The following is a 24,806-nucleotide window of genomic DNA, read 5'->3' as shown; positions in this document are numbered from 1 at the left end:
AATACTTCAAGATGTATGCACCTAGAGGCTCACAATGACATTGCCTTTTAAAAAGGTTATTTATTTATTTATTTGAGAGAGAGAGAGAGAGACTGTGTGAGTGGAGGGAGGTGCACAGGAAAAGAATCTTCAAGCCGACTCCCTACTGAACACGAACCCAACATAGGGCTTGATCTCAAGACCCATGAGATCACAACTTGAGCCAAAACCAAGAGTCGGATGCTTAACTGAGTGAGCCACCTAGGTGCCCCATGACATTGTTTTTTTAATAGCAGAAACCTAGAAAGAATCTGAGTGTCCGTTGACAGGGGATTCTGTATATACTTGCTGCGCTGTAAAGATTTTTTGGAGGCATACACTAACACTTACAGTTTTCCTCTAGGGAGCAAGCTGAGGGTCAGAGCAGAAAACAAGGATGGAGGAAGGCTTTAAATTTAATTTTATACCTTTCTGTGTCATTTACATTTTCTTTTCTTTTCATTTACTTATTTTTTTTAAGTAGGCTCCATGGCCAGCATGGAGCCCAATGTGGGGCTTGAACTCAAGACCCTGATTTCAGGACCTGAGATCAAGAGTTGGACGTGTAAAGGATTAAGCCACACAGGCGCCCCTTCTGCGTCAATTACACTTTAAACATGTGTTTGTATTACTAGTTTAAAAAGATAAAATATGCAACCTCCAAGATTTTTTCACCAATTACCATCTTGACTTTCCTTTTCTGCACTGAACTGTAGACCTAGGAGCCTATATCCACTGCTTCCCCTTCCCAGTGCTGACTCACAGCTCAGATCCTTCAGCCTGCTTTGTATCCTCCCTACCAGCAAGCAAGCTGCTGTCACCACCTCCAGCACTCTTTCTTCAGTCCTCTCCTGCCCCCTCTGTAGCATGTTTCTGATGGCCACATCCTCCTCTCAAGCTGTCTCTCCCTTTGGTTTCCAAAACATTGTATTCTTCTGTTTTGCCTCCAGTCTAGTTCAGTCAGCATGCTATATTAGTTTCTCATAGCTGCTGTAACAAATTACCACAAATTCCATAGCTTAAAAGAACATACATTTATTCTCTTATAGCTCTGGAGGTCAGAAGTCCAAAATGGCTTTCCCTGGGCCAGAACCGAAGTCACTTGCCCTTGGAGGCTCTAGGAGAAGATCCATTCCCTGCCTCTTACAGCTTCTGGTGGCTACTGACACTCCTTGGCTTGCAACAGTATCCCCCATGTCTGCATGTGTGGTCACACTGCCTTTTCTGTGTGTGTCAAGTCTCCTTCTGCCTCCCTCTTACAAGGAAACATGTGCTTCCACCTGGATAATCCAGAATACTCCCTCCATCTCAGAGTGGGTAAATCAATCACACCTGCAGATCCTTTAGCCCACAGAATCTAACATTTACAGGTTCCAGGAATTAGTATCTGAAATCTCTGGGGCCATTATCAGCCTACTCTGCATGCCTTCTAGTTTCCTTTATCCATCTCAAATCTCCTTCTGGCCCCTCTGATTGCCACCCCCAACTACGTGCCATGCATTTCCCTTGCTTCATTCACTTTCACTCACTGGCCAACTCATGACCTTAATTCTGGACCATGAGCACCGCTCTCCATTCTATATCCATGGCTCTGACCCCTTTCTCTTGGATACACACAACCAGGTTTCTAGCTGCCAGCTCGATTCCTCTACCTGAATGATCTGGAATTCCCCTCTCCCCAAATCTCTAGATGTCCTCATGCCTGCCACATCATACCTTGAAGCCACCTACATTGGTGTATTTCCTACCCATCAACCGCCAAGTACCACTTATATCCCTCAATACTATTGAACCGAATGTATCCTCTCCTTATCCATGTGTGGATCGATTCATGTGTGAAAGCCCTAATCCTCAAAGTGATGATATTAGGTGGTGGGGCCTTTGGGAGATGATTCAGTTTAAATGTGGTCATGAGGGTGAAGGCCCCATGATGGGATTAGTGCCCTTTAAGAAGAGGAAGAGACACCAGAGTTCTTGTTCTCTCCCCCACTCTTACCCTCTCTCTCTCTCTCTGTCTCTGTCTCTGCCACTGAGGACACAGCAAGAAAGCAGTTGTCTGCATCAGAAAGAGGATCCTCACCAGACACTGAACCTGCCAGCACCTTGATCTTGGACATCCCAGCTTCTAGAACTGTGAGAAATAAATATTTGTTCTTTAAGACACTTTCCTGATAGAATTTTGTTATAGAAGCCTCAGCTGATTAAAACACTCGTAGTTCCTTGTATCTGCCTCTTCCTCTCCTTTCCCAAGGCAGACACTCTGTAGTCATGGCTTGATTTCTTAGGCTTCCCTATATAAATCACTAGGTACATTTCCCCAAAATTTCAGCTGGATTTGACTTAACATCGCCTCAGCCAATGAACAAGTAAGCATTCAGAGAGTAAGTGCAAACCACTCCTGATAGTTCATAAACCCACATCCTGGCAGGCGATAGCTATGTGGTGACTATTTATAAGAGTTATATGAATTTTTAAGGATTAGTTATAACATTTAGAAAGACTGGGTATTCAAAAGTGCATACATCTAACTACATGCAGCCTAAAAAGTCGAAAGATCTAAAAAGTTTGAATTAAAATGCAGCTCAGAATTTCTACAACACGAAACAATAATACCCTATGTGTGTTCCATTTTAACTGTGAGATGGTGCATAAAGGTATTTGTTAATAAGAACAGTATATGGGGGTGCCTGGGTGGCTCAGTTAGCTAAACGTCTGCCTTCAGCTCAGGTCATGATCCTGGAGTCCTGGGATCAAGCCCCACATCTGGCTCCCTGCTCAGTGGAGAGTCTGATTCTCCCTCTCCCTCTCTTTTTGGCCCTCCCCCTGCTCCTTCTCTCCCTCTCAAATAAATAAATAAAATGAAAGATGAAAATGAATAAAATGAAAAAATGAAATGTTAGTGAGCTTAGACGCACCGGAAGTCTGAAATGAGACTGAGATGAAGGGATGCAGGAAGAGATAATGGTAGACGAGTGGTGGATGTCTTGGCACACTATAATCATGGGGGGGCCCGACTCAACCTTGACCACTGTCCCCATACCCCAGCCCCCACACCTCCAGTTTCTCCCATACAAATCTGACTCCCACATTTAAAAAAAAAAAGCCATTTTCTTTCTCTTTTGCCTTTCTGAGGTCCACAGACAAAGTCCCAGGGACTGAAGTTTGACCAAATCTACCTCATACTTTTGAAAACCTGTATGTCGATACGGATGGCTATGTATTACCATCCTAAGAACTCACTGACCACGGAAAGTACTGTACCTGAAAATGAGGCCATGACTTGTGCTTGCAATGAAATTCATGAATATATAAACAAGTGGATGAAGTCAGCCTGGATTTTTGAGAAAACAACTATTGGGATCGGTCTGGACAGGATAATGTACGTTCACACCTAATAGGTTTCTTTGCTTCTGGTCTCTAATCAGATGGCCTGGAGAGGAACCTTGCCTCAAGTTTTGCTACTCAGGGTGGGATCTGTGGAGATTGGTGGCACCATTAGCTGGGAGACTGTTAGACGTGTTGGATCTCAGGCCCTGCCCCTCACCTACTGGTTCAGAGCCTGCCTTTTAACTTGTTAAAAGGTGATCTGGGCGCACCTGAGTCGTAAGAAGCACTGTGAGCTTTAACACAAATCTGACTGTGCCTTTCCCCAGCTATAAACACTTCAAAGGCTGCTATGGTCTTGGGATATAAGCCGAGTGCTTGGCCTGACATTCAAGGCCTTCAACGACTCAACCTCCATCTGCCTGTCCACCTGACATCCCAACCCTTGTCCTCGTATCCCTACACCTAACCCTTATGGCATCCCAGCCCTGTCCTCTGAGCCTTTGCTTATGAGGTTGACGATGCTGCCATGGCTATGGTTCCTGTCCATATCCAGACGGTCAACGTCAATAGTCAGCTTGACCTCCATCTCCACTACAAAGCCTGTTCCATGAAATCTGGACAAAAAGTAATCTCCACAGTGCCCTAATCTCCACAGAGCTGTGTCTAGACTCCCAAGGGAACTTAGTCCTTTCTTTGAACTTTTTTACCCTTGTTACTTATGTATAATTAGCTTATAAAAGTCACCTGAAGAATGAAATCTTAGCTGATAAACTTTGCCAATGTTCTATAATGGGGAGTCAATAAATAGCTTATTAAGTGCTTGGATCTATGGACATATATATGAATACATGAACAAATGAGTCTATTGAGTACATACATGTAAATCCCATGCATCAAAAAATGAAAGCAATCCTTGAATTCGTTCTAGGCTGTCCTCAGGTGGCTACCCTAAAAGTTCTTAAAAGGGCACTTCTGGGAAAAAAAAGATTTCTAACTCACACAAACAGCTACATCTGAGGTAGCTCAGGGAAGCAATAACATCAGTTTCATACCAACAAAAGAAAATTTTTATGGTAATTGTAGAGGGGATATGGGAAACACTGAGTCAAAATGAGCCAGTTTCCAGCACAGGGCAAGAAGCTTTATTCGAAAGGAGTAAATTATGGTCCTTTCTGCAGTTAAATTTTTCACCAACGTGAGATGAATAAACTCCTTCTGGAAATTACTCTTATGAAATTACTTCTTCCAGGACACTTAATAGTATATTCTGGTGCCCCTGAAAAATTAATTAACCTTACCTGTAACAACCTAACCCCTAAACCATTTGCGGTGTTTTTACCGTGGGTCAGGTTAATCTTCTCTACCTTAATTTACATCTAAGTGAGGGTGGTCTAAATTACACTGGGGCCTTTTGGTCGCTGGTACTTTGCCTTGTGCCATTTCTTTAGATGACATTCTGCTCGTGTCCAAACACATGAATCTTTTTTAAAATGGCAAACCTTTGAGATTACCAGGGAGAACTTTGCAACCTTTTTTGGGGGGAGCGGGAGGGAGCAACACTGCTGCTATCCTTAGAGGTCAAAACACAGCAGCAAGTGGGGGATGGGCAAGGCTGTAGTTCTATTGTTTGGCCCTATCTGGCATTTATTTTTTTCTGAGAAAGTCCGGATTTTCGGAGCCTGGGAAACATGAAGATACAGGGGCCGGATTCCATCTGGGATTAGATTGTGGGTCAACCGCAAGATTTACCAATCCTCTCCTCCCCTTTGGTTATCCAAAAGATATCTAAAAAGTATACTCAAGTCATTGTCAAGAGACAAAGACAAGTGGCTGAAAATGTCAAGACTGTTGATCTGCTAGGGCCTCTGCTACTTGCTGGGGGAAAACTCTTCCTTTAACTCTGTGATTCTGGAATGTTAACTCTTGAGCCGCGAGAGTGTGCGTTCTCCTTTGGGAGCAGACACAGGGCACTGCCTTTCCCATAAATGAAGGATTTTGAGCTCAGCATGGGAAAATATTATTAGAAGATAATAGTGATTATTCTGTGCTGTTTTACAAACAGAATTAGTATCATTAATATGTAATAATAACAAAACACATATCAATAATGATGAGGCAATCAGCCGATACAAACGCATTATGACACAAATAGTACAGAAAGCAGAAATATTTTCTCGAAAAGATGAAGAAAAAGTAGCTTTTTGTAGAAAGACTGTTAGTCTCCTAAAAATGTGTCACCCTCCCACTTTGGCCCAAAGGGGACATTCGTCTTCTTTTGTTAACTGATCTCTGATGGGCTTTGTCCTCCCAAGTGTGAGCTTCTTTCAGTCGGAATTAATCAGAGACCCGCCGGTGATGAGACCATCCCAGCCGCTGCCAGCCGCTCCACAAATGCTTCCTTGTTCCCACCCACACTGGCGAAGGATGGGGTTGGAACAATGAGAGCTAATGATGGAACTCTGGAAGCTATCATTTTGAATCAGGCCATTACTTATGCTACCCTTGTGAAAATCAAGCCCAGCTTATGTTCCATTTTAGCTTAGGGGGCCCCGGGTCCACCCAGGAGCTAAATAAGCCCAGAGAAGACAGAGGGCTTCAGGTCTCCATGTAGACACTGGATGCTGGCATGGGATGACCAATGCATGTTCCAGACTGCTTGGGGGAGGGCACAGCATGTCACAGGCCCGGTTTGCAAAGAGCCCCATGCTGCTGGCTGGAAAGACCCAGCCTTGCCTTCTGGCCAGTGTGAAACCCACCTGAGTCAAGTGCTCTCTCTTAAGAATTCTCCCTGCATATGCGTGGGGAGCCTCTCTGTGGAAATCCCAGACCTGTCCTATTCTTACCGTTCTATGTACTAGTGTGAAGGATTGAAACAAATTTCAAAGCACAGCTGTACAGATGCACAAGCAAGCCTTGCTGAGCCCACCTCAGATCCACAGAACTGCTCATTGGATCCCAAGACTCATTATAAATAATACATAGTAGTTGTTTCAGTTCTAAGTTTTGGGGTGGTTTGTTACACGATGGTAGCAACTGATTCAACTAGTTAGTACAGTCTGATACAAGCACAGTTGTTAGGTCAGATAATCATCAGGTTAGAAAGATAGGGTAGCAGTGTTGTGATTTTAAGTGGAAAACAGTTGGGAGCCATTAGAAATTTCTGCTTAGGGTACACACGTGTTGGACAGCAGTGCTCCAGAAGCTTTATCCTACAGCAGCAAGGGGAAGATTGGAATGAAATAGGGGGAGTCTAGAAGACAGGGAAACTGGGACAGAAGCCATGCTGAGGAAGTAAAGAGGGCTGAACCAAAGCCAGAGGTGGTAGGATTGGAGGTGTGAGAAACTCTGAAGAAAGAGTGGCTACAGCCAAGATATGGATGGGGAAGGAAAGCTGACAGTGATCAAGGTTGAGTCCAGATGTAGCTGGGGTAGCTGAGAGAGTGACCAAAAAGGGAGGAGGCATGTAGAGTTGGCGATGTCATACTTGAGAAGTCCACAGAATGTTTAGGTGGTAAAGTTTGCACTTTGGAAAGGCAGGGACTGTAGCTCTGCAGATGGTACCCAGTGGGGGGAAAATATTTCAAGAATATTTTCATAGAGGTGATGGTTGCAGGTGTGACTCAGAGCAAGAGAAGATGGAGAGAAAATATGGAAACCAAGGGAAGAACCTTGGCACCTGCATGCTGGGTATATTAGTTATGTACTGCTGTGCCACAAATTGTCCCAAAACTTAGCAGCTGGAGACTCAGGAGCCTGGGAGCACTTTATCTGGGCGGTTCTCACTAGTGGTCACTCATGGAACTGTCATCAAATGTTAACCAGGGCTGCTGTCATCTGTAGGCTTGACTGGGGCTGGAGAATCTGCTTCCAAGATGGTGCACCCAAATGGCTGGTGGCTAGACGGCCTCAGTTCCAGACTGCATGAACAACATGTGGGACCTCTTGGGTATCCTCAAGACGTGGAGGCTGGCCAGCTTCCTCCAGAGAGAATGACCCAAGACAGAGAGAGCAAGAAAGACCCCATGTGTCTTTTCTGACCTATCCTAGGAAGCCATATACTATTACCTGTGCTGTATTCTGTTAGTCATATAGATGAACCCTGATATGATGTGGAGAGGAATCTATAAGGGTAGGAATACCAGGAAGTGGGGATCATTTGGGGTCATATTGGAAGCTGGCAATCACATTGAGGGTAGAAAAAGAAGACAAACAAAACTTAGAAAGATGGGAGGGATAGTTTAGCTGGGGAAACAGGACTGTTGCATGGGAAGACAGCTGCCTCTCACACTTGTGGGCTCCTCTGGCACCCTAAACGGGCCTCTGAACTCCTTCAAAACACTCTGTCTCCAGAAAGTGTGCTGGCAGAGAAGCTTTTATTCTCTTTTCAGCTGACTCCCAGACCACTTCCCCTGTGCCCAGCAGTGTGCTGAGATCTCCCCGAGGTTAGCACCATCATCTCGCCAGTTTATAGGTAATGGGAAAGGCAGAAGTTACTAGTCCAAATTCTCAGAGCGAACACAATATGGGGGTGGACTATGAGCCTGAGCTTCTCAAATCCTGAGCCCTTTCTCTTAACCTCTGTGTCACTGTGATGAGTACAGAGGCCTGCGTTCTTCAGCTGGAAGCTCCAAACACACAAACCCATATAAGCAACAAGACGAAATGCAAGGGATGACCCCACAGTGTCCCAGAAGCTACTGGGAGGGGAAGAACTAATATCCACTGAGCCCCGGCTCTGTGCCAGGCACAGGTCAGGCAGAGATAGACAGAGAAATCAAGGTGTGCTTACCGTCCTCGGAATTTGCTTTGTTCTCAGTGGGCTGCTCGATGAACTTCAGCAGTGGGGATCTCGATCTCTGTATGGTGGGGAGAGCAGGGTCACTGAACAGTATGGTGTCCTTGCCCCCTGTCATGGAAAAGGGGAAAACAGACATATTATGTCACTAGAGGAGTTGTGGTTATGTTCACCCCACACAATGGACTGGCTGTTGGGTGAAAAAGGCACTTTCTTTAATCACAGGTAACACTGTGGAAGGGCAATGGCCAGCTGGTCCCTTCTATAGTGTGAGGACCAGGCAGTGAGGTCCAGGGCCAGTCTATGAGTCTGTTCAGGACATAGGCACCCACAAATGCCACCATGAAGGAGCAGCCTGGTGTCCTGGGCAAAAACCAAATGGCTTTGATCTGGGTGAGACTATAACAGTCATAACCACAGGAGAGGGCTGAGGAGTGTGGGCTTTGGAGCCACACTATGGGGTCTGTGTCCTGGACTCCATCCCTTGTTAGCTGGCTGACCTCAGGCAAGTCACTCAGCCTCAGAGCCCTCATCGGTAAGATGAGGAAGAAGGACAGCACCCACCTCACTGTGAGGTGGTGGTGAAATGAAATGATTCATGTAAAGCCCTTAAGCATTTCACTAGTGCTCAATGTCCTATACTGAAAGTATTATCTTATGGTGTAGAAGGCACTGCCATATATGCTACCTTTGATTTAATTCAATGTGGTCATTTGGACTGAGTCATAATGTGGGTAGTACCAGGTCCCCCAAATTGTCACAGCTAAACTTGCACTTAGAACATATAGTCCCATACCAACCAAACCCTTGTATCTATTTGTATGAACTCCCCCAGTGGATGGAGAGGCTGAGAGAAAGAAGAACATTATAGCTCTATTGTGGAGGCCATGGAAAGTTCCAGAAATCTGGAGCAGGAAGTGTAGCTCTGAAACGTGAGCATCGTGAACACAGACACATGGACACAAAACATGTGGACATAAAGGGAGTCTTTCCAGTGGTCAGGAGAGCACAACAAGCAGGATTTGACCCCAGACTTCTGTCTACAAGACTTTGGGATTCCTTCGGTGGGAACTGCAGTGCCCAAAATCAAAACCCCAGGGCTGTGGGCCCAGCCTATGCTCTAGCCTTAGCCATCTAACTTTGAGAAAGACCTTTTCTAAAGCCAAGCCTCTAATCTCTCTAGGGCTCAGATCAGGGGCCCCAAAGCTCTGTAATTTTACTTGGTTTCAGGTTCAGTGGACACAGAATGGTATTTCTGTAAAGACGTTTCCGCCTTTAGAGAACCAGGAGAACCTTGGACTATACCTCTGAGCCCTTGGTTTGTTCACAATACCATCTTCCCATTAGGGAGCTTCATTTCCAAGACTGTGGGAGAGAGTTTGGCATAGAGTAGGTGCTTAATAAATAGCTGGTAAGGTTCTGAATACATGGGTGATGGATTCTTGGGGCTCCTGATGTCATGTTGGGCACAGGTGCTCGGGGCTGCCTCCGGCAGATGGACTATGTTGTTAGCAGCAACAGCACTCTGAGTTCTGCTGAGGGTCATCCCAGAAGAACAGGCATCTGAAAGGAGCCGATCTGAAAGCTTGCCACCAGCATGACTATTGTCTCATGTGGGAAAAAACCCCCAAGTCTTCAGAGTCATAGTCTGGAGGAGTGTCCCAAAGAGAACTGTCCATCTACAGGTTGGGATATTGTTAAGAGGCTCTCAGAAAGAAAGAAACACAACTGGGTCTTCCTCTGTACTGTGAAGACACAATTTGGAAATGCTTTGAGGGACTAATGGTTCCCATGAACCTAGAGCAGACACCTCTTCATAGACTTCCTTTGTTTTTCTTGACCAAGGCAACAGCTACTGTCCTCAAGTCAGGAGAGATTGCATTTTTTGAGCCATCTTTCTCTAGCAGGTAGACTGGTTGTTCTTGCATGAAGAGGCACACTCTGCCCCTCTGTGTCCCAATCAGCCTTCCAAGTCCCTTGTGGCCTCGTGGCTGAAGAATCAGAATTACAGGAAGAGCAGGGAGCTGGCCTCAGGCAAGGGACTAAGGTGGCCTGAGGGAGGCCCTCAGCCCCTCTGGTCATGAGCAATTCTCTAGCCCCTCCAGCCACAGAGCACCGTCTGTTCCATAATAGTTCCGTAAAAATGCTGGAGCAACACGAAACCTCCAAGCATTAGTGAAGGAAACCGGAGCCATGACTTGTCCTTGGCCAATCGAGGTGGGGGTCAGGGAGTAGCCGAACACTTCCTGAAATTCCTGCCTAGAGATATCTAACCTGAATCCTAAGATAAAATGGCAAGATTTGGTCATTCTTGCAAAGTGTTTGTTGAAAGATTCAAAGGCCTCCTTGGAAGCCTGTCCCATTGTTTCTAAGTCTGGATTCCATCTATGCTGATGAATGTGAGCTCTAATCTGATAGTCGGCTGTCTTGCAGTTTCATTCTGGTGCCTCGCTCTGGAGGTGGCGGCGTGGGGTGAGGTGACCCACAAAGAGTCAAGCGGCAGCTGGCAGCCAGGCAGAAAGCCACACAGGCAGGCCCCTCGCTTGTGGGGCACATGAGTGTCTGGAAACTTTCCCGGTTCCCTGGGACACAGCATCCCTCCTCCCCTTCTCCCAAATGTACCAAGTACTTTCAAAATGCACATTTTCCTCCTCAGGCTGATGCTTCGAGTGGAGAAGAGAGAATTAAAATGAAAAACTCAAAGAGCCAGGTTCTGCACTTGCCAGGTTTTTTGTTTTTTTGTTTTTTGTTTTTTTTCTGGCTTTCAGTGTTTCTTTTTAGAGCAGAAGCACATCCAGGAAACCTCTCCTTGGAGCCCCCAGGCACCACTCTCCCTACAAAGGCTGGCAAAGGGCTTGGGGACTGAGGCTGATGTGTGGAGGGGGTGTCATTTCCTCCCGGGAGACCACGTCAGTTGCCCCCCACCCACCCAACCTTTCTCAAAGGACTCCCATGCCTTCCCACCTCTTGGGAACCGATGAAATAGTTTGGAATATGCTCTGCTTTCCAGATGATTTCTCCATGCAGACTGTGGCATTTGTCAGACTTGCCTACTTCCCAGCAAGATCACAAATTTTCCCCAATTCTATTGAACAACATCGAGAACTACATATTCGTTGGCTGAGAGAGTGAGGAGGGAGGGGAAAAAAAGACTCAAAGAATACTCATTGCATGCTCAAAGTCCAATAGCAGTTCTGTCTCAGAGTAAGGTAGAATTCACCACTGCCCTTTGGAGTCTCAGAGGAGACTGTTTTGGCTTCTGAATCCTTCTTCTCCAGTTCCCAGCTGATCTATCCCTCCCCCACCCTGCCCAATTCCTCTCTTCTCTGAACTATGGTTCCCCAGCACACGTGGGAAAACACCTGAGTTCTAATATCTACCTCTTCATCCTTTTGGTATCCTCCCATTTCCTAAACCTTTGTTTTTTTCCATCTGAAATGAGGGGATTAGACTAGATCAGGGAGGGGGAAATGTTTTCTCTCACACGTCAACTCTAACCAGTTGGAGGCTTCCTGGAAAGCCAGTGTGGACGTCTGTTCTGAGGGCCACATGTGAGGGCAGCATGCAAGCGCCATGGGATGGATTAGTAATGTCTGCCACTGGCGCTGGAATGGGTGTTTTATAATATACACCAAGTATTTACCATACTTGAACTCTTTGCTCTCAACTCTCCCTGCAGGTCTGATGTTTGATGACTCTTCACCTTCTCCATTTACACCCCAACACCTTTATCACTCAGCACTTAATTATATATCATTCTGTACTTTCTTCTCACTGCTAGATGTGTATGCATCTTGCTTCCCTAAAGGGACTATGGATTCTTTGAGAGGGCGTGACTAGAATGCCTGATACAGAAATGAATTCACAAAGTCGATGCTCGAAAATGTATCAACACATTGATGGACTGATTTATTGAAGAAGATACTGAACCTTTCAGATGCTAGTAAATAAGAGTGAGCTAACAACTCTCTGAAACTACTGGGACTCAGTCCCTGCCAGGTGGCTGAAACGCTGACAAGGCTTCTACCTGGGGAGAGGAAGAGGAAGGGAAAAATGTGGAAGAGAAAGAGGAAGAGATGGAGAAGAAGAAAGGATGGGGAGGAGGTGGAGGAGGAGGAAGGGGAGGGAGGGAGAGAGGAGGAAGATAACACACTGCCCCTTGCCCCACTCTTTGGTAGGTAAAATGGGGTCCACAAAACAATGAGTGTGTGGAAGTGGCTGACTGGATTGATACTGCAAGGGGCCCTTCCCTTAGTATTTCTCACCGTGGTTTAAAAATGACCACAAGGCAGTGCCTCCTTGAGAATCCTTCACAATAGCAGCAAAGCAATGCTCTTTCCCTTACATCAACTGTACCAGATCTGTACCACCCTTGTCCTGTACTCCCACTCTGTGTCTGCAAGGAGGCCAGATACTAGAACAAACATGGCCATGGCATAAAATCCATTTAGCCGGGTCCCTCAAAGCTCATTTTACCATTGAATATTTACTTGGTACTAATTGAATTCTCCATTTCAATGGACTGTTCTAATCAGAAAAGTGCAATGATACATAGAGAATGCATTTCTATTTATTTACATGCAGGGATGATGATATTAATGCACTGCTGTTATTAGCCACAAACACAGATATTTGAAATAGAACATACTCCCAAATCCTACTGAAACATTGTAGCTCAGGCCTTCAGGCAGCAAAAAGGAGGAAAGAAAGAATTGTTAATGCATAATAGCCATTCCATCCCAGAACAAATAACACTGGAGACAGAAAATTCTCAGCATCCTTTGACTTACTCAACTTCCATCTTTTTTACATAAATTGTAGAAATAAAACATCGTGAAATTTCACTAAGTCATTTGGAGGGAAAAAAAAAAAATCAAAACTCCAGTCCGTGCCCAGAAATAGCAATCTGACTGCACAAATAAACGATAAATTTGCCTGACTGTGTTGAAATTCAATGCAGCCAAAGAAAGGCCTTCAAAGAAGATAAGGTTTTAACCGCATCAAAAGGTTCTTGTGCAAAATGGATCATTCAAATCCCCAGAATGGCACTTGCCACTAATTAGTTCTGTTAGGTCTTTTGACATCAAGTTCAAGGAATCTGCTAAAACTTCCAATTTATGAAATGCACTTGCAGGCAACCTAAGGTTGCCTCTTCAGATTACATTACGGGAACGTGTTGTTGTCCATGTCCCTGTGGCAATTTTCATTTCTCGAACATTACGGGGCAGCAACTGATACAATTCAAGGGTAGAGAAAGCTGGTTTGTGCAGAAAGGTTAAGTAACTAAAAATATATGTACAATGTTGCTTCCAGGGAAAGAGGAGGAGGTGGAAAAATGATAAATACAAGTTTCTGGAGAAAAAGAAAAGGGGAATAGCTGATGGGGTTCTCACAGAGGGATTATTTTACCAAGACAAACAGGATAAATATAGCTAATTAAAGTGAAACATCAGAGTTTCCTTGCAACGTGTACAATTGCGGGGGAAAAAAAAAAATCTCCAAAGGAAATTTTGATTTTCAAGTTGCATAAAATGGGATAGGGGAAGAGAGGAGAAGAAGGTTCTTATACTCATTTTTATATTCATTCTTAGGAATGATAATTAAATAGAACAAATTTTTCTCAGTATATTTATTTTTAGGTATGATTCATTCATTTTTTTAGGAATGATAATTAAATAGAACAAATTTTTGTCAGTTCTTATATTCATTTTTAGGATTGAGGAGTAAATTGAACAAATCTTTGTATATTCTTCTACTCATTTTTAGGGATGATAATTAAAATGAACAAATCCTTATAAAATACCTAGGGGTAAAAAAAAAATGAAACAATTTACTATATCCATAAAGGTGAAAAATAAAGTATACACAGACACAGACAATGACAATTTCTGAATTTAGGCTAGCAAAACTTGAGAGTTCCACAGATGGGAACTTGAATATTTATATGAGTTTCTCTGATTCCCTCAAAATTGATGGTTTCTGTGTTTAAAGCACTTGTAGATTTTTTCAGCAATGATCTTCAAATAAAAGGATACATAAAAACTAGAATCTTCTTTGCAAATTAGGTAAAGGCTGCCTTTTTTAAAAAAGGAAAATAACTTTCATGAAGTTCTGCTTACCTGGAAGACTCCACAAACCAGAAACTTCCAGAGTTCTTAATTTTTTCTCCAGTTCAGCCACCCGATTCCCTAGGATTCTGGAAAACGGGAGAAAATGACAACAGACAAAATTAATGAGCATCTCATCAGCTCTTGGAGCCTCATCAGTTCTAGAGTGCCCTGACAGAAAATGTTTTGAGATTTAAAGTGTATGCAGAAAACACAGTGTGTATGCATGTGCAAAGAATATATGTGTAAAATATGTAATACATTATACACAAACTCTGTTGAACATACCTATGAAAATATAAAGTGAATGATGAAAAAAATACTAAATGTTGCCATTCAAGTGAGTCCTCTCCCACAAAAGTGGGGAAGCTAAACAATTATTCCATTGTTGTCCAAACTTCTTACACAATTTCTGTTTGGGAATTGCTCATTGCTAAAGATTATAATTCATTTTGAATACCCTTAGTGGTATCATACCTGATTCTTTGAGGGTGGATCTGAGTTCTGGAAACCATGAAGTCTAACCAGTAAGACAGGTGAACGTGTGTAGTAAAGTTGCTTTGAGTCAATAAAATAAGATCTGCCTTCCTCAACCTAATCTATGTCTGAGACCATATCCTTGATACCAAGCCGAATGCCCAGTTGAGGGTAGGTGTTCCATAAACATATTTGATTAAAGAAAATGCTTTTGTTTTTTCCTGGCTTGCAATTATCTACGGACAGAATGAAGAAATAGGCTTTTCAAAAGAACTTCCAGCAATTGCAGAATCACAAGAAGAATTATATTGCTTTCCAAGGTGACCATTCTGATGCACTGGGACATATAATTTCTGGAACGTGTATCTGAAAAGATTATACTGTTTACTTGGGGGTCAAACTTTGTCTGAAAGCGTGGAAAAACATAAATGTGGGTGTGTGTTTCCCCTTTTCCACTTTACACAAAATTAAACATAGTTGGGAAATGATTTTATAATCATCTCAAACTTGAATCACTTTCCATTGGCCTAGAAATTGAAAACCCAGTCTTTATATTATTTGGGGGATTTTCTTGGCACTGCCGTTGTTAAAATTATGTGGAAATCACCTTAATAGCAAAGTTTCAATTCCTTTCAGCAGGAGAAATCAGAATGCTAGAATTGTTCTCCTACCTCTCTTTATATCCTGGAGATAGCTGCACACACCCACATACATACAGAGGCGTGAATATGTATATATCTACACACATATATATGGTTTTGGATTCATCCTTATTTTACCTGAATTGACTCGCAGTATCTTAATTAATATTCCCTTTGAGCTCCCAGAAAACTCTGATGTTACCATCTGTGGTTTTCTTCACCTAGGTACTTGAAGCTTTTCTTCTTTTCCTTAAGTCTTAAATTCTGCTTAGTCTTTATCAATTACTTTCAATTTTCACCTTATTTGTTGGGTCTATTCTGCTTTCATGTCCCTGACCCTTCAATAAAAACCATTCTTCGTAATCTCACTTTCAATATTTTGCTCAGACCTTCTGATCCGAGCTCCCTTTTCACCAGCTGACGGGTTTGAGATGCAATCACAGCAGAGTTCAAGTTGATGCCTGTTTCTTAACGAGATCAGATCACCTGTGAGCGAGGCCTCTTGGAAACAAAAGATAAGGCTTAACTCTTCTGTGTGTGCTGAAGGATGCCATCAGAGCAACCTTCGAAGGCGTGGTAAAGAGACATTTGGTTGCTGTTTTTTTTCCCCCTGATGTCCCCGGATAACAGAGCTCTGTCTCCCAGAAATGGACTGAGGTGAATTTGCTGGTTCCCCCTCCTTTGAGGGACCCTGCCTGTTTGTCAGCAGTGCCTGTTCTCTTTGGCCTGACACAAGCATCTGAGACAGAGCAGGAGGTAGTAAAATGGACCCAATGGGAATTGTGCTAGTAGTGATAGTAGCAATAACACTATCCAGAACACTAGCAACCACACCACTGTTACCGTGAACAGCGAAACTAATCTTTCTTGAGTCCTGGCTCTGAGTCAGAGCCCATGCTGAGCAGCTACTGAGCATACATGATCTCATCTGACCTGACAAAAACCCTGTGGTGTACGTTGTATTATTACCCTTTCACAGATGTGGACCATAAGGAACACAGAGGTTAAGCAACCTGCCCAAGGGTATACAGTTTATCTCCAAGCTGTGTCTGTTGCCAACCCCCAGTGCACTCATCCACCTCACTCGACTCCTCCCATTGGGAAACAGAGGCACGGAAATTAGTTAATTTGACCAGAGTCACAAGCAGGACTCAGGATTTGAACCTGCAACTCCGTTTGTTGCCACAATACATGTCTTAATTAACACCTCACAGTGGTCCTGTAAAACAAGCATGCTTGTGTCTGGAGCAAGACCTCTTTAAAAACTGTTCATAATTGAAATGTAGATGCAGCTGGGCTGGCTTGTATCACAGCTGGCCCAAGAGTCCTCAAAGGATAAAAAGACTCTTCCCGATGGGTTTCATGCTGAACAAATACGGCCGGTGGTCCACGGAATGTGGGGTGGTGCAGCCCAGCGAGAGAGGGCAGCAGGCATCGAGGGAGGCAGTAAACACAAGAACAGGGTCCACTGAATTCAGTTGGACCAATTCAGCACACAATTGTTGGCTGTAGGGGATAATGAAGAGAAGCAGCCTGTATTCCTGTATTTGAGTATCTGAGGGACTAAAAGTCTGGTGGGAAACAGATGTGGATACACACACACACACACACACACACACACACACACACACACACGTACAGAGCCTGTCAAAGGTTTGAATAATATCTCCCAATCACCTGTTCTCTAGCAGGCATTACTCTAAGCACCACACAGACAGTATCTCCCTTACCCCTTGCAACAACTGAAGAGGGAGCTTTTAATATGCTTCATTTGTGGATGAGGGAACAGAGATTCAGAAAGGTCAACTAACTTGCCCAGGGTGACGCAGCTGCTAAGTGGAGGGTCTGGAATCAAAACGTGGGCCTGAAAGCATGCAAGTACTTCAGAGTGGAAGTGAACCACAGAGTGGAAGTGAAGTAAATGAGGGCTGAATCCAGAGTGGTTCTGAAGGACCCAGATCATGAATGAACTTGTTGCCGTATTGAGAAGGGTGAGACTTTTCTATGTCGGCAACAAAAGTGAGATATTGGAAGGTCTGAAGCAGCGGTGCAGCAAGATGATGTTTAGGGAAAGTATTCTTGAGGCAGAGTGGAGAACGAACTGGTATCAGTATGAGTAGAAGCAGGAAGACCAGTTAGAAGGGTGATGTCCAAGTCAGTGATAGTGGTGGCCTCCAACAAGCCCAGGGGGCGATGTGGGAAGTCAGCTGAATGGAGTAACAATACCAAGGTAGGTGAAGAATTTGAGGTGCCTATGGGATATCCATGGAGACAGCCCATCACGTGATAGAAGAAAAGTCTGGGAACGCAGAGATGGGCATGGAGGCTGGGGAGTAGATCTGCTCACCAGCAGAGGGTGAGAAGACAGAAGAACCTGACCCTAGAGTATTCCTGTCTAAGGCAAGAAAGAACTAGAAAGGCATAGCTGGACAGGGAAGAGGAGAGCCAGGCCACATGGGGCCAGGAAGCCAAGGGGTGTGAGAGACCCAGGTGGGATGTCAATACTGTTTTATTCTGGAAAGTGGTCACATTAGATGAAAAAGTCTACCTAGTAGATGTGCCTGACCCTTGAGAGAGATGTTTCAGGACAGTGGATGGGGGTGAAACCCAGAATCCAAGTGACAGGGTTGGGAGAAGCAGACTTGGGGCAACCAAGTCTGGGAATACAGATGACTCTTCAAGTAGTTTAGCACGGAATCGAAAGAGACAGCTAGGGCAGTAGCTTGAGGCATAAACAGGTTTGAGAGAGGATTCTTTTTCTTTTTGTAGGAGGGGAGAGATTTTAAAATAAGGTTTTTTATTTAGCTATGGTTTGTTTTAGGAGGGATTTCAGCATATGTCTACCTAGCAGTCTAGGAAAATCCTCAGGATGTCAGGCCTCCAGACAGATTTTCAGTAGTAGTTTCTGATAGTAACAACGTGATAGGGGATTGGCAAAGACAGAACCAACTCGGGAGCTGGCCATCACTGTGTGTCTGTTCCTGTTCCCCAGACAACACGGGAGCAGAAATCCCTGAGGGTCCTTGGGGAGAGCCCGCCCAGTCCTCAAGACGTGACTGTGGCTCTACCCTGTCCTCCCTTCCAACCCTATGTGGCCTTCTTTTGACTCTCTGCTCTGATCCATGACAGCTCATGCTGCTCTCAGTGTCTTGAACTTCCGAGCCATTTACCCTTGGCCAGAGTGGGGGAGAGCAATAAACAGTATTAGGATTGCAGGAAGGGCAGTGAAAGGTCACTATCTTCATGTACCCACCACCATCACCAGCACCGGCACCCTACCACCAGCAAAGTATTGACTGGAAAACTAAACGGGGTGTTCGGTAAAACATGATTTAAACATCTGCCTCTTCTGTTACTGCTTTGCTACCTGTTGATAAGTCACAGGATGCTCATTCCTTCTTTAGCAATAGTCAGACAATTGCCAACTCTTTGGCAATGAGTACCTCAAGCAAAATGCCCATTAATTGAAAATCCTCTAAAAAAATAAAGTCCTGTGTGGAACCATTCGTTCTTCAAGATGGCTCCCATTGGGCCTTCTCAAGGCGGGTTGAGTGACAGGCGGTGGAAAGCCAGTAGGGGGAGCACAGGCTTACAGAAACAGAATACCTTTATTCTCACCTAGAATGCTCCACCAACACAAAACTATTATATTATTTTAGTTACAAAAGGGGGATCACAGCAAGCAGACCAAATTCAGATTTTATTCCTAGCCCCCACTCTGTTGTATAGTTTTTTTTACATGCCCCCAAATAAAACATTTACTGAAAGTATGAAACCGAAGACCTTCTAAGTTTTAAAGATGGCACATTAGGTACTTTATGTATGGATAGGAAGCAATCTTTAAGATCTATTGTTATGGGGGGGGGAGCAAGGTGAAGAACAGTGGAAAAAAAACACCTTTTTGGTGAATACTAGCTGCAATTTGTAAGAAGAAAGAAAGAAAAGAAGAAAGAAAGGAAGGAAGGAAGAGAGAAAAGACTATATTTATACAAGTATATATGAGTATTTATATGTGTCTGTGGAAATGTGTTATATGTTTATTTCCATATGCATCCTTGGAAAGGGATACATAAGAAATAAGGAATAGTGTGGTTCCTTCCAGGAAGGGGAATTGGGGGCTGAGAGATGGTGGTAGTTTAGGGATACATTGTTGTTTAACCTTTAAAATTTGAACCATGAGATGGTACAGAATTATTGAATAATAGTTACAAATAACAAGGTACATTAAAACAAAATTAAATCTGAAAACAAAAACAAAAACAAACAAAAAACAAAATTAAATCTGTCAAAATGAGCAAGCCTGTTTCTCAACAGAGGATACGCGCCCATGGAGCCTGGGGCGGGCTGGTCACGGTAGGGTTAAGACAGGGCAGGTGCTAGGAAATCAATGTGTCCTGAGAGGCGGGAGCGTCAGGTTGACAGTCTGGGGTTCCTGAGTTCAGCAGGCAGAAGGATTTAGCTTTAACAGTTCTGCTTTTTCCTGAAACCCATTTTACACTATATGTTAATTAACTAGAATTTAAATAAAAACTTGAAACAAACACGAAAAGTCCAGCTTTTTAGTGGGGGCTTGTGACGTCATCAGAACTGTAGCTGGGGGCGTGGAGTTGAGAGAGGGAGGAGCTTGGCTGTGGAGGAGGGTCTGGGGTCTGCGGTTGGAGGATCAATGGGAGGGTCTTCCCAAGGGAGAGGTGATAGTGGGGTGGCACCAAAGCTGAGGGGGCAGGGAGAACATGTAGACTGAAGGCCTAGGACAAGGATCTAACATATATACAGAGTCCAGGAAAACCGTAAAGAATATCAAGGGAACAAGAAAAAGGATTAAAAGATGATTCCATCATCCATTCATTAAATAAGTATAAGGACATACAGTGGGCCCAGCACTGTCCTCCCTACTGGGAGGGAACAGCGATTCTCTTCTAATGGGACAGCTTCAACCTGCATAATGGGGAGGTCTGTTGATTGTATCAGGAAGGTGGGCAGAGCCCATTAAATATTCTTCAAATCATGCTTTAAATGGCTGCATAATAGTCTATCTTATGGATTTACTATAATCTTTTTTTTTAAGATTTTATTTATTTATTTGACACACAGCGCGCACGAGAGAGGAGACACAAACGGGGAGGAGCAGAAGAGGGAAAAGCAGACTCCCCTCTGAGCAGGGAGCCTGTCGCTAGGCTGAGATCATGACATGAGCTGAAGGCAGACCCTTAACGACTGAGCCAGCCAGGGATGCCTGGAGTTACTATAATGTTAACCAGTCTCCAACTTAAAAACATCGGCAGGGGGCGCCTGGGTGGATTAGATGGTTAAGCATCTGACTCTCGTATTCCGCGCACGTCATGATCTCAGATTGGTGAAATCAAGGCCTGCGTCAGGCTCTGTGCTCAGCATGGAGTCTGCTTGCGATCCTTTCCGTCTGTACTCGCGCACTCTCTCCCTCTCAAAATAAAATAAAATATAAATAAAAACATTTGGGTTGTTTCTGTTTTCTCCGCTGTTATAAATGAATCCATTTATGTGAACCTGAGGACATTCATGCTGATTTTTTTCTTTAGGATAAATTCCTAGATGCAGACCACGTGGGTCAAAGGGTGCAAGCATTTTCAAGGGTCTTAAAACGTACTAAGGAGTGGGTGGCCCAGAGTCTAGATTCCTTGAACGCGAAGAGCTGAAGGGATATGGGGCAAAATGACAACCTATCGTGGGAAATGTGGGTACTGCTCTGGGTGGTGAGGTGGGTACAAGAGTTCTGAGAAGTGCCTGCAGAAAGTGTGAAGCAGTCATGCAGGGGGTGGGGGAGATGAAGCCCCCAGGTGGGGTAAGGAGATCAGAAGGCCTGGTGGAGACCTGGGGTTGAAACAAGGGGCATGGAGGGAATCGAGGGGATGAGGAGAAAGAGGAATCCAAGGAGGTAAGTGCAAGATGCAAATTGGGATGCAGAGAAATCAGAAAAGAAACACTCAGAAAGTGGGGTTTGGGGGTACTGGAGACCCTCAAAGGGAGATGGCTATGGAACATCTGGAAAGAGGTCTCAGGAGGTATTGAAGCCGAGGTGGTCTTTCTTTCCTGGGGCTGGCTCAGATCCAGAAACCTGATGTTCCCTCTAGAAAACCCCTCAGAATCTGCATTTCAGAACCAGTGCCTCTGAGTAATTCTGACATGGGTGCTCTCAGGAGCACAGTTTGAGGGGGTGCTATTGAAGAAGTAAAGGCAGCCTTCTTGTTCACAAAGATGCTGGGTGAGTGGAATTCAGGGGGAGCTGCCGTGCTGGGGAAAGACTATGGAGGTTCAGGGAGCTCTGTGTGGTGTCTGGGTGAAGAGGCAGAAGCCAGGGGTTGGGGGCAGGAGTGGACTAGGTGGGATGAGTTGCTCACAGGGGCGCCAAGCCCAGAGGAGGGAAGATGGTGTGGACCAACAGGATGGTGGGTGGGTGTGTTTCCCAGAGCCAGGAGGGAGAAGGTGGAAGGCACTGGTTCCAGGGGAGGGTAAGTCTTGGGGTTCCTGGGAAGGCGCATCTATTTTTTTCCATAAAAGAGCAGCTGAGGTTACCTGCTGAGAACAGACTAGGGTTTAGAAGACCTGAGAAGGTTTGAAAGAGCCCCAGTGGGTGCTTTATAGGGAGTCAGTGAGGACAAAGAAGGCTCATGCAGAACACTATCGGCTGCAGGGGATTCTGTCTGGATAAAATAGACCTCGTACCTATTCTGGGGAGATTTCCATTTCTTCTCCCTCCCCTGAGATGTCTCTGCATTTTAGCACCTGACTGTCTCATTCCTTGGTTAAGATTTCTTTTAAAAGAATTTTAAAAACTTCTTCTGTCAATAAATTACCCTTGTCATCCCTCTAAGATTGCCCAGACTCCCTCCACTGCTCCCTGCCTTCTTTTATATATATCTTAATCTCCTGCGCAATCTTCCCTTCACTCCCAGCTTCTCTTTTTTTCTATTTTGTTTTTACAATACTCTCAATCATGTTCCAGTTGCCTCTTTCCCCGTGCCCCTCCCCCTCGCCAGGACCCCGCTTCCCTCACCCCTCCCATCCTTGCTGGAAGCCCCAGCGTTTCAGAGCCTGCTCACTTCTTGCACAGCTTCATTTTGGGGCTATGTGTAGGTTTCATAAGCAGGACCAGCTACATAATTCTGGGGCCCACCGCAAAATGGAAAGGCAGGCCTCCTTGTTCAAGAATGATTAAGAACCTCAAGATGGCAACCATGGAGTTCCGAACCAAGGGCAGGGCCCTTCCGAGCATGGTCGCTTGTCCTCAGAGCCAGCCCTGTTCACAGTGTCTGTTGCTTTAACTTATTGTTGTTCACCATTCTTTGAACACCTCCAATTTGCGTGTGTCTCTAATGGCTACTAACTTGAGTCGATATGTTTATAAGAATCAGGGAAGGGGCACCTGGGTGGCTCAGTGGGTTAAAGCCTCTGCCTTCAGCTCAGGTCATGATCCCAAGGTCCTGGGATGGAGCCCCGCATTGGGCTCTCTGCTCAGCGGGGAGACTGCTTCCTCCTCTCTCTCTGGCTGCCTCTCTGCCTGCCTCTCTGCCTACTTGTGATCTCTGTCTGTCAAATAAATAAATAAATAAATCTTTATAAAAAAAAAAAGAATCAGGGAAGACACTCTATTTTAATTGCTCTGTCCCACCACTTTCTCTGCTTCTCTGGAAGAGTGACATGACACTCCCTTCTAGGCCCAGTTGCCTATGAAAGTTGATGCTTGGCCTTCCTGCTGGTCCGAACCCCCCAGTGTCACGCTATAAGTTACGATGGCACCGAGGAGGCGCCCTCCCTGAAGGAGACCCGCAGGAGAGGTAGGGTGAGTCACCCGGGCAATCGTACTGCCCATGTCGTCTGCATTCTTCAGTGAGTGGCTCCGACTAAGTGTTCAGTCTGTAATGGCTGGTAGTATTCTCCCCCTCCCCCACTCTGGCAGATGGCTGAGATGCTGTCACAATGTGGACACAACATTCTAGTTTAGGAGGGGACCTTCCAGACTTAAGTGCTCCCCTCCCCTCCCCCAAAGGTCTGCCATCCCACCTGGCTGCAACCCCCCACTGGTGGCCATCCCACATCTCTCCCACCCACCCCCACCCAAGGGTCCAGTCACCTACTTGTTGGTCTGTCTCTGGTGCTGGATGACCATGTTTTTCTCGTGGATTGTCTCTAGCAGGGCTGTTGCCAGAGATTTCAGATCAGAAATGGACTGTGGAGTGGCTGGGAGACTGCACCCATGATCTTCGGATAACAAATCCTGAACTGGGTGGGATACAAAGTTTACAGCTGAGTCTTAAGTCCTTCTGGAACACTGCAATGTAAACCTATGTCTGATCTTCCTGGATAATGAAGCTGGGTTAAGCTCCCGGCTTCTAAATGGTATGATGAAGTACTGAAGAATCCACTTCAGGTGTTTTTATTTTTAAAACAAAATAAAATTTAGTGTGAGGGTTGAACAGAAACAAGGAAGTTCTCATGGACTTTTATCACCCATTTCTTAAAGGGATAATAATCTTTTGCATTTGTCCAGCATCTCACCCTTTCAAAATGCTTTATACTAACTCATTGAGGCCCAAAATTAAAAAAAAAAAAAAAAAAAAAAAAGATAAAATAAAACCCACCTGGGAAGTATTATTTATCCCTATTTTATGGACAGGAAAGCAAGGTGCTGATGGATTAAAAACATCAGCTGGAGGTCACACAGCCATGCAAATGGCAATGACCCTGGTCCCGAGCTCCTTGCTTTGTGGCAGAGTTTCCTACAGCGTGCTATGTTCGGTGGGCGGCAAGATCCTATGGGGCATTATTTAAAATACAAAATATATTTTGTGTCTGCATCTTTTTAGAAACCATGAGTTACCATAAAAAAGACACAGCCTGTGCTCCTATCAGACAGAAAAAAATAAATCTCTCACTACATCTCTGAACATCCTTTTCTATATGCCTATACATAGATACACAGATTCATACATTTTTCTTCTGAAATGAGAAAAAGCTTTTCTTTTTTTCAGTTAACCCAACTCCTCATCATCAATATCTCCTAAAACATAAAATGTAAAGGCAGCTTGGGAGCCCATGTGTAGATATAATTTATTTAATTCCTGCTGGACATTTATGTTACTTTCTATGTTTTTTTTCCCTCATAACTAATGGAGGAAGAACTTGCCTCAAGCAGTATGTTTTCAGACGTTGGTAATTATTTCTTGCTGCTCAAAGGGGATGAGTTCAAGCTTTGTCAAAATAAGTTGCCAGAGGGTTATCCAGAAAGGCTCTGGCAGGCTTAGGGCGTGGTGTTTGAATGTGGCTGGCATTCCCCACATCAGTGATGGGACTGGGTCTCACCATTCAAAGATGTTTGGCTGTCCAGGGTATCCAGAGCTGAACTCACATGGCTACTTCACATTTCTGGGGAGTATTGAGGTTTCCGTTTAAAAACAATTCTAG

The 24,806-nt window shown here is 44.6% G+C and overlaps 1 protein-coding gene across 2 annotated transcripts in view; it reads right to left on the bottom strand.

Moving 5' to 3' along the window:
* The window catches only part of LOC111149061 (coiled-coil domain containing 149), a 99,151-nt gene that overhangs the window by 4,826 nt on the left and 69,519 nt on the right, over positions 1–24,806 (bottom strand). The window contains exons 9-12 of one of the 2 annotated variants that reach the window (XM_022505965.1): positions 23,480–23,624; positions 14,260–14,336; positions 12,789–12,821; positions 8,135–8,251 (exon numbers count right to left, since the gene is read on the bottom strand). In XM_022505965.1, coding sequence (XP_022361673.1) covers positions 8,135–8,251; positions 12,789–12,821; positions 14,260–14,336; positions 23,480–23,624 — 372 coding nt within the window. The remainder of the gene's footprint in view (positions 1–8,134; positions 8,252–12,788; positions 12,822–14,259; positions 14,337–23,479; positions 23,625–24,806) is intronic. The other variant, XM_022505964.1, reaches the window with a different exon arrangement.

Source organism: Enhydra lutris, unplaced genomic scaffold (assembly GCF_002288905.1).
Source record: "Enhydra lutris kenyoni isolate GAN:26980312 unplaced genomic scaffold, ASM228890v2 scaffoldscaffold21, whole genome shotgun sequence".
NCBI lineage: Eukaryota > Metazoa > Chordata > Mammalia > Carnivora > Mustelidae > Enhydra > Enhydra lutris.
This window is presented reverse-complemented; position numbering and strand designations above follow the sequence as displayed.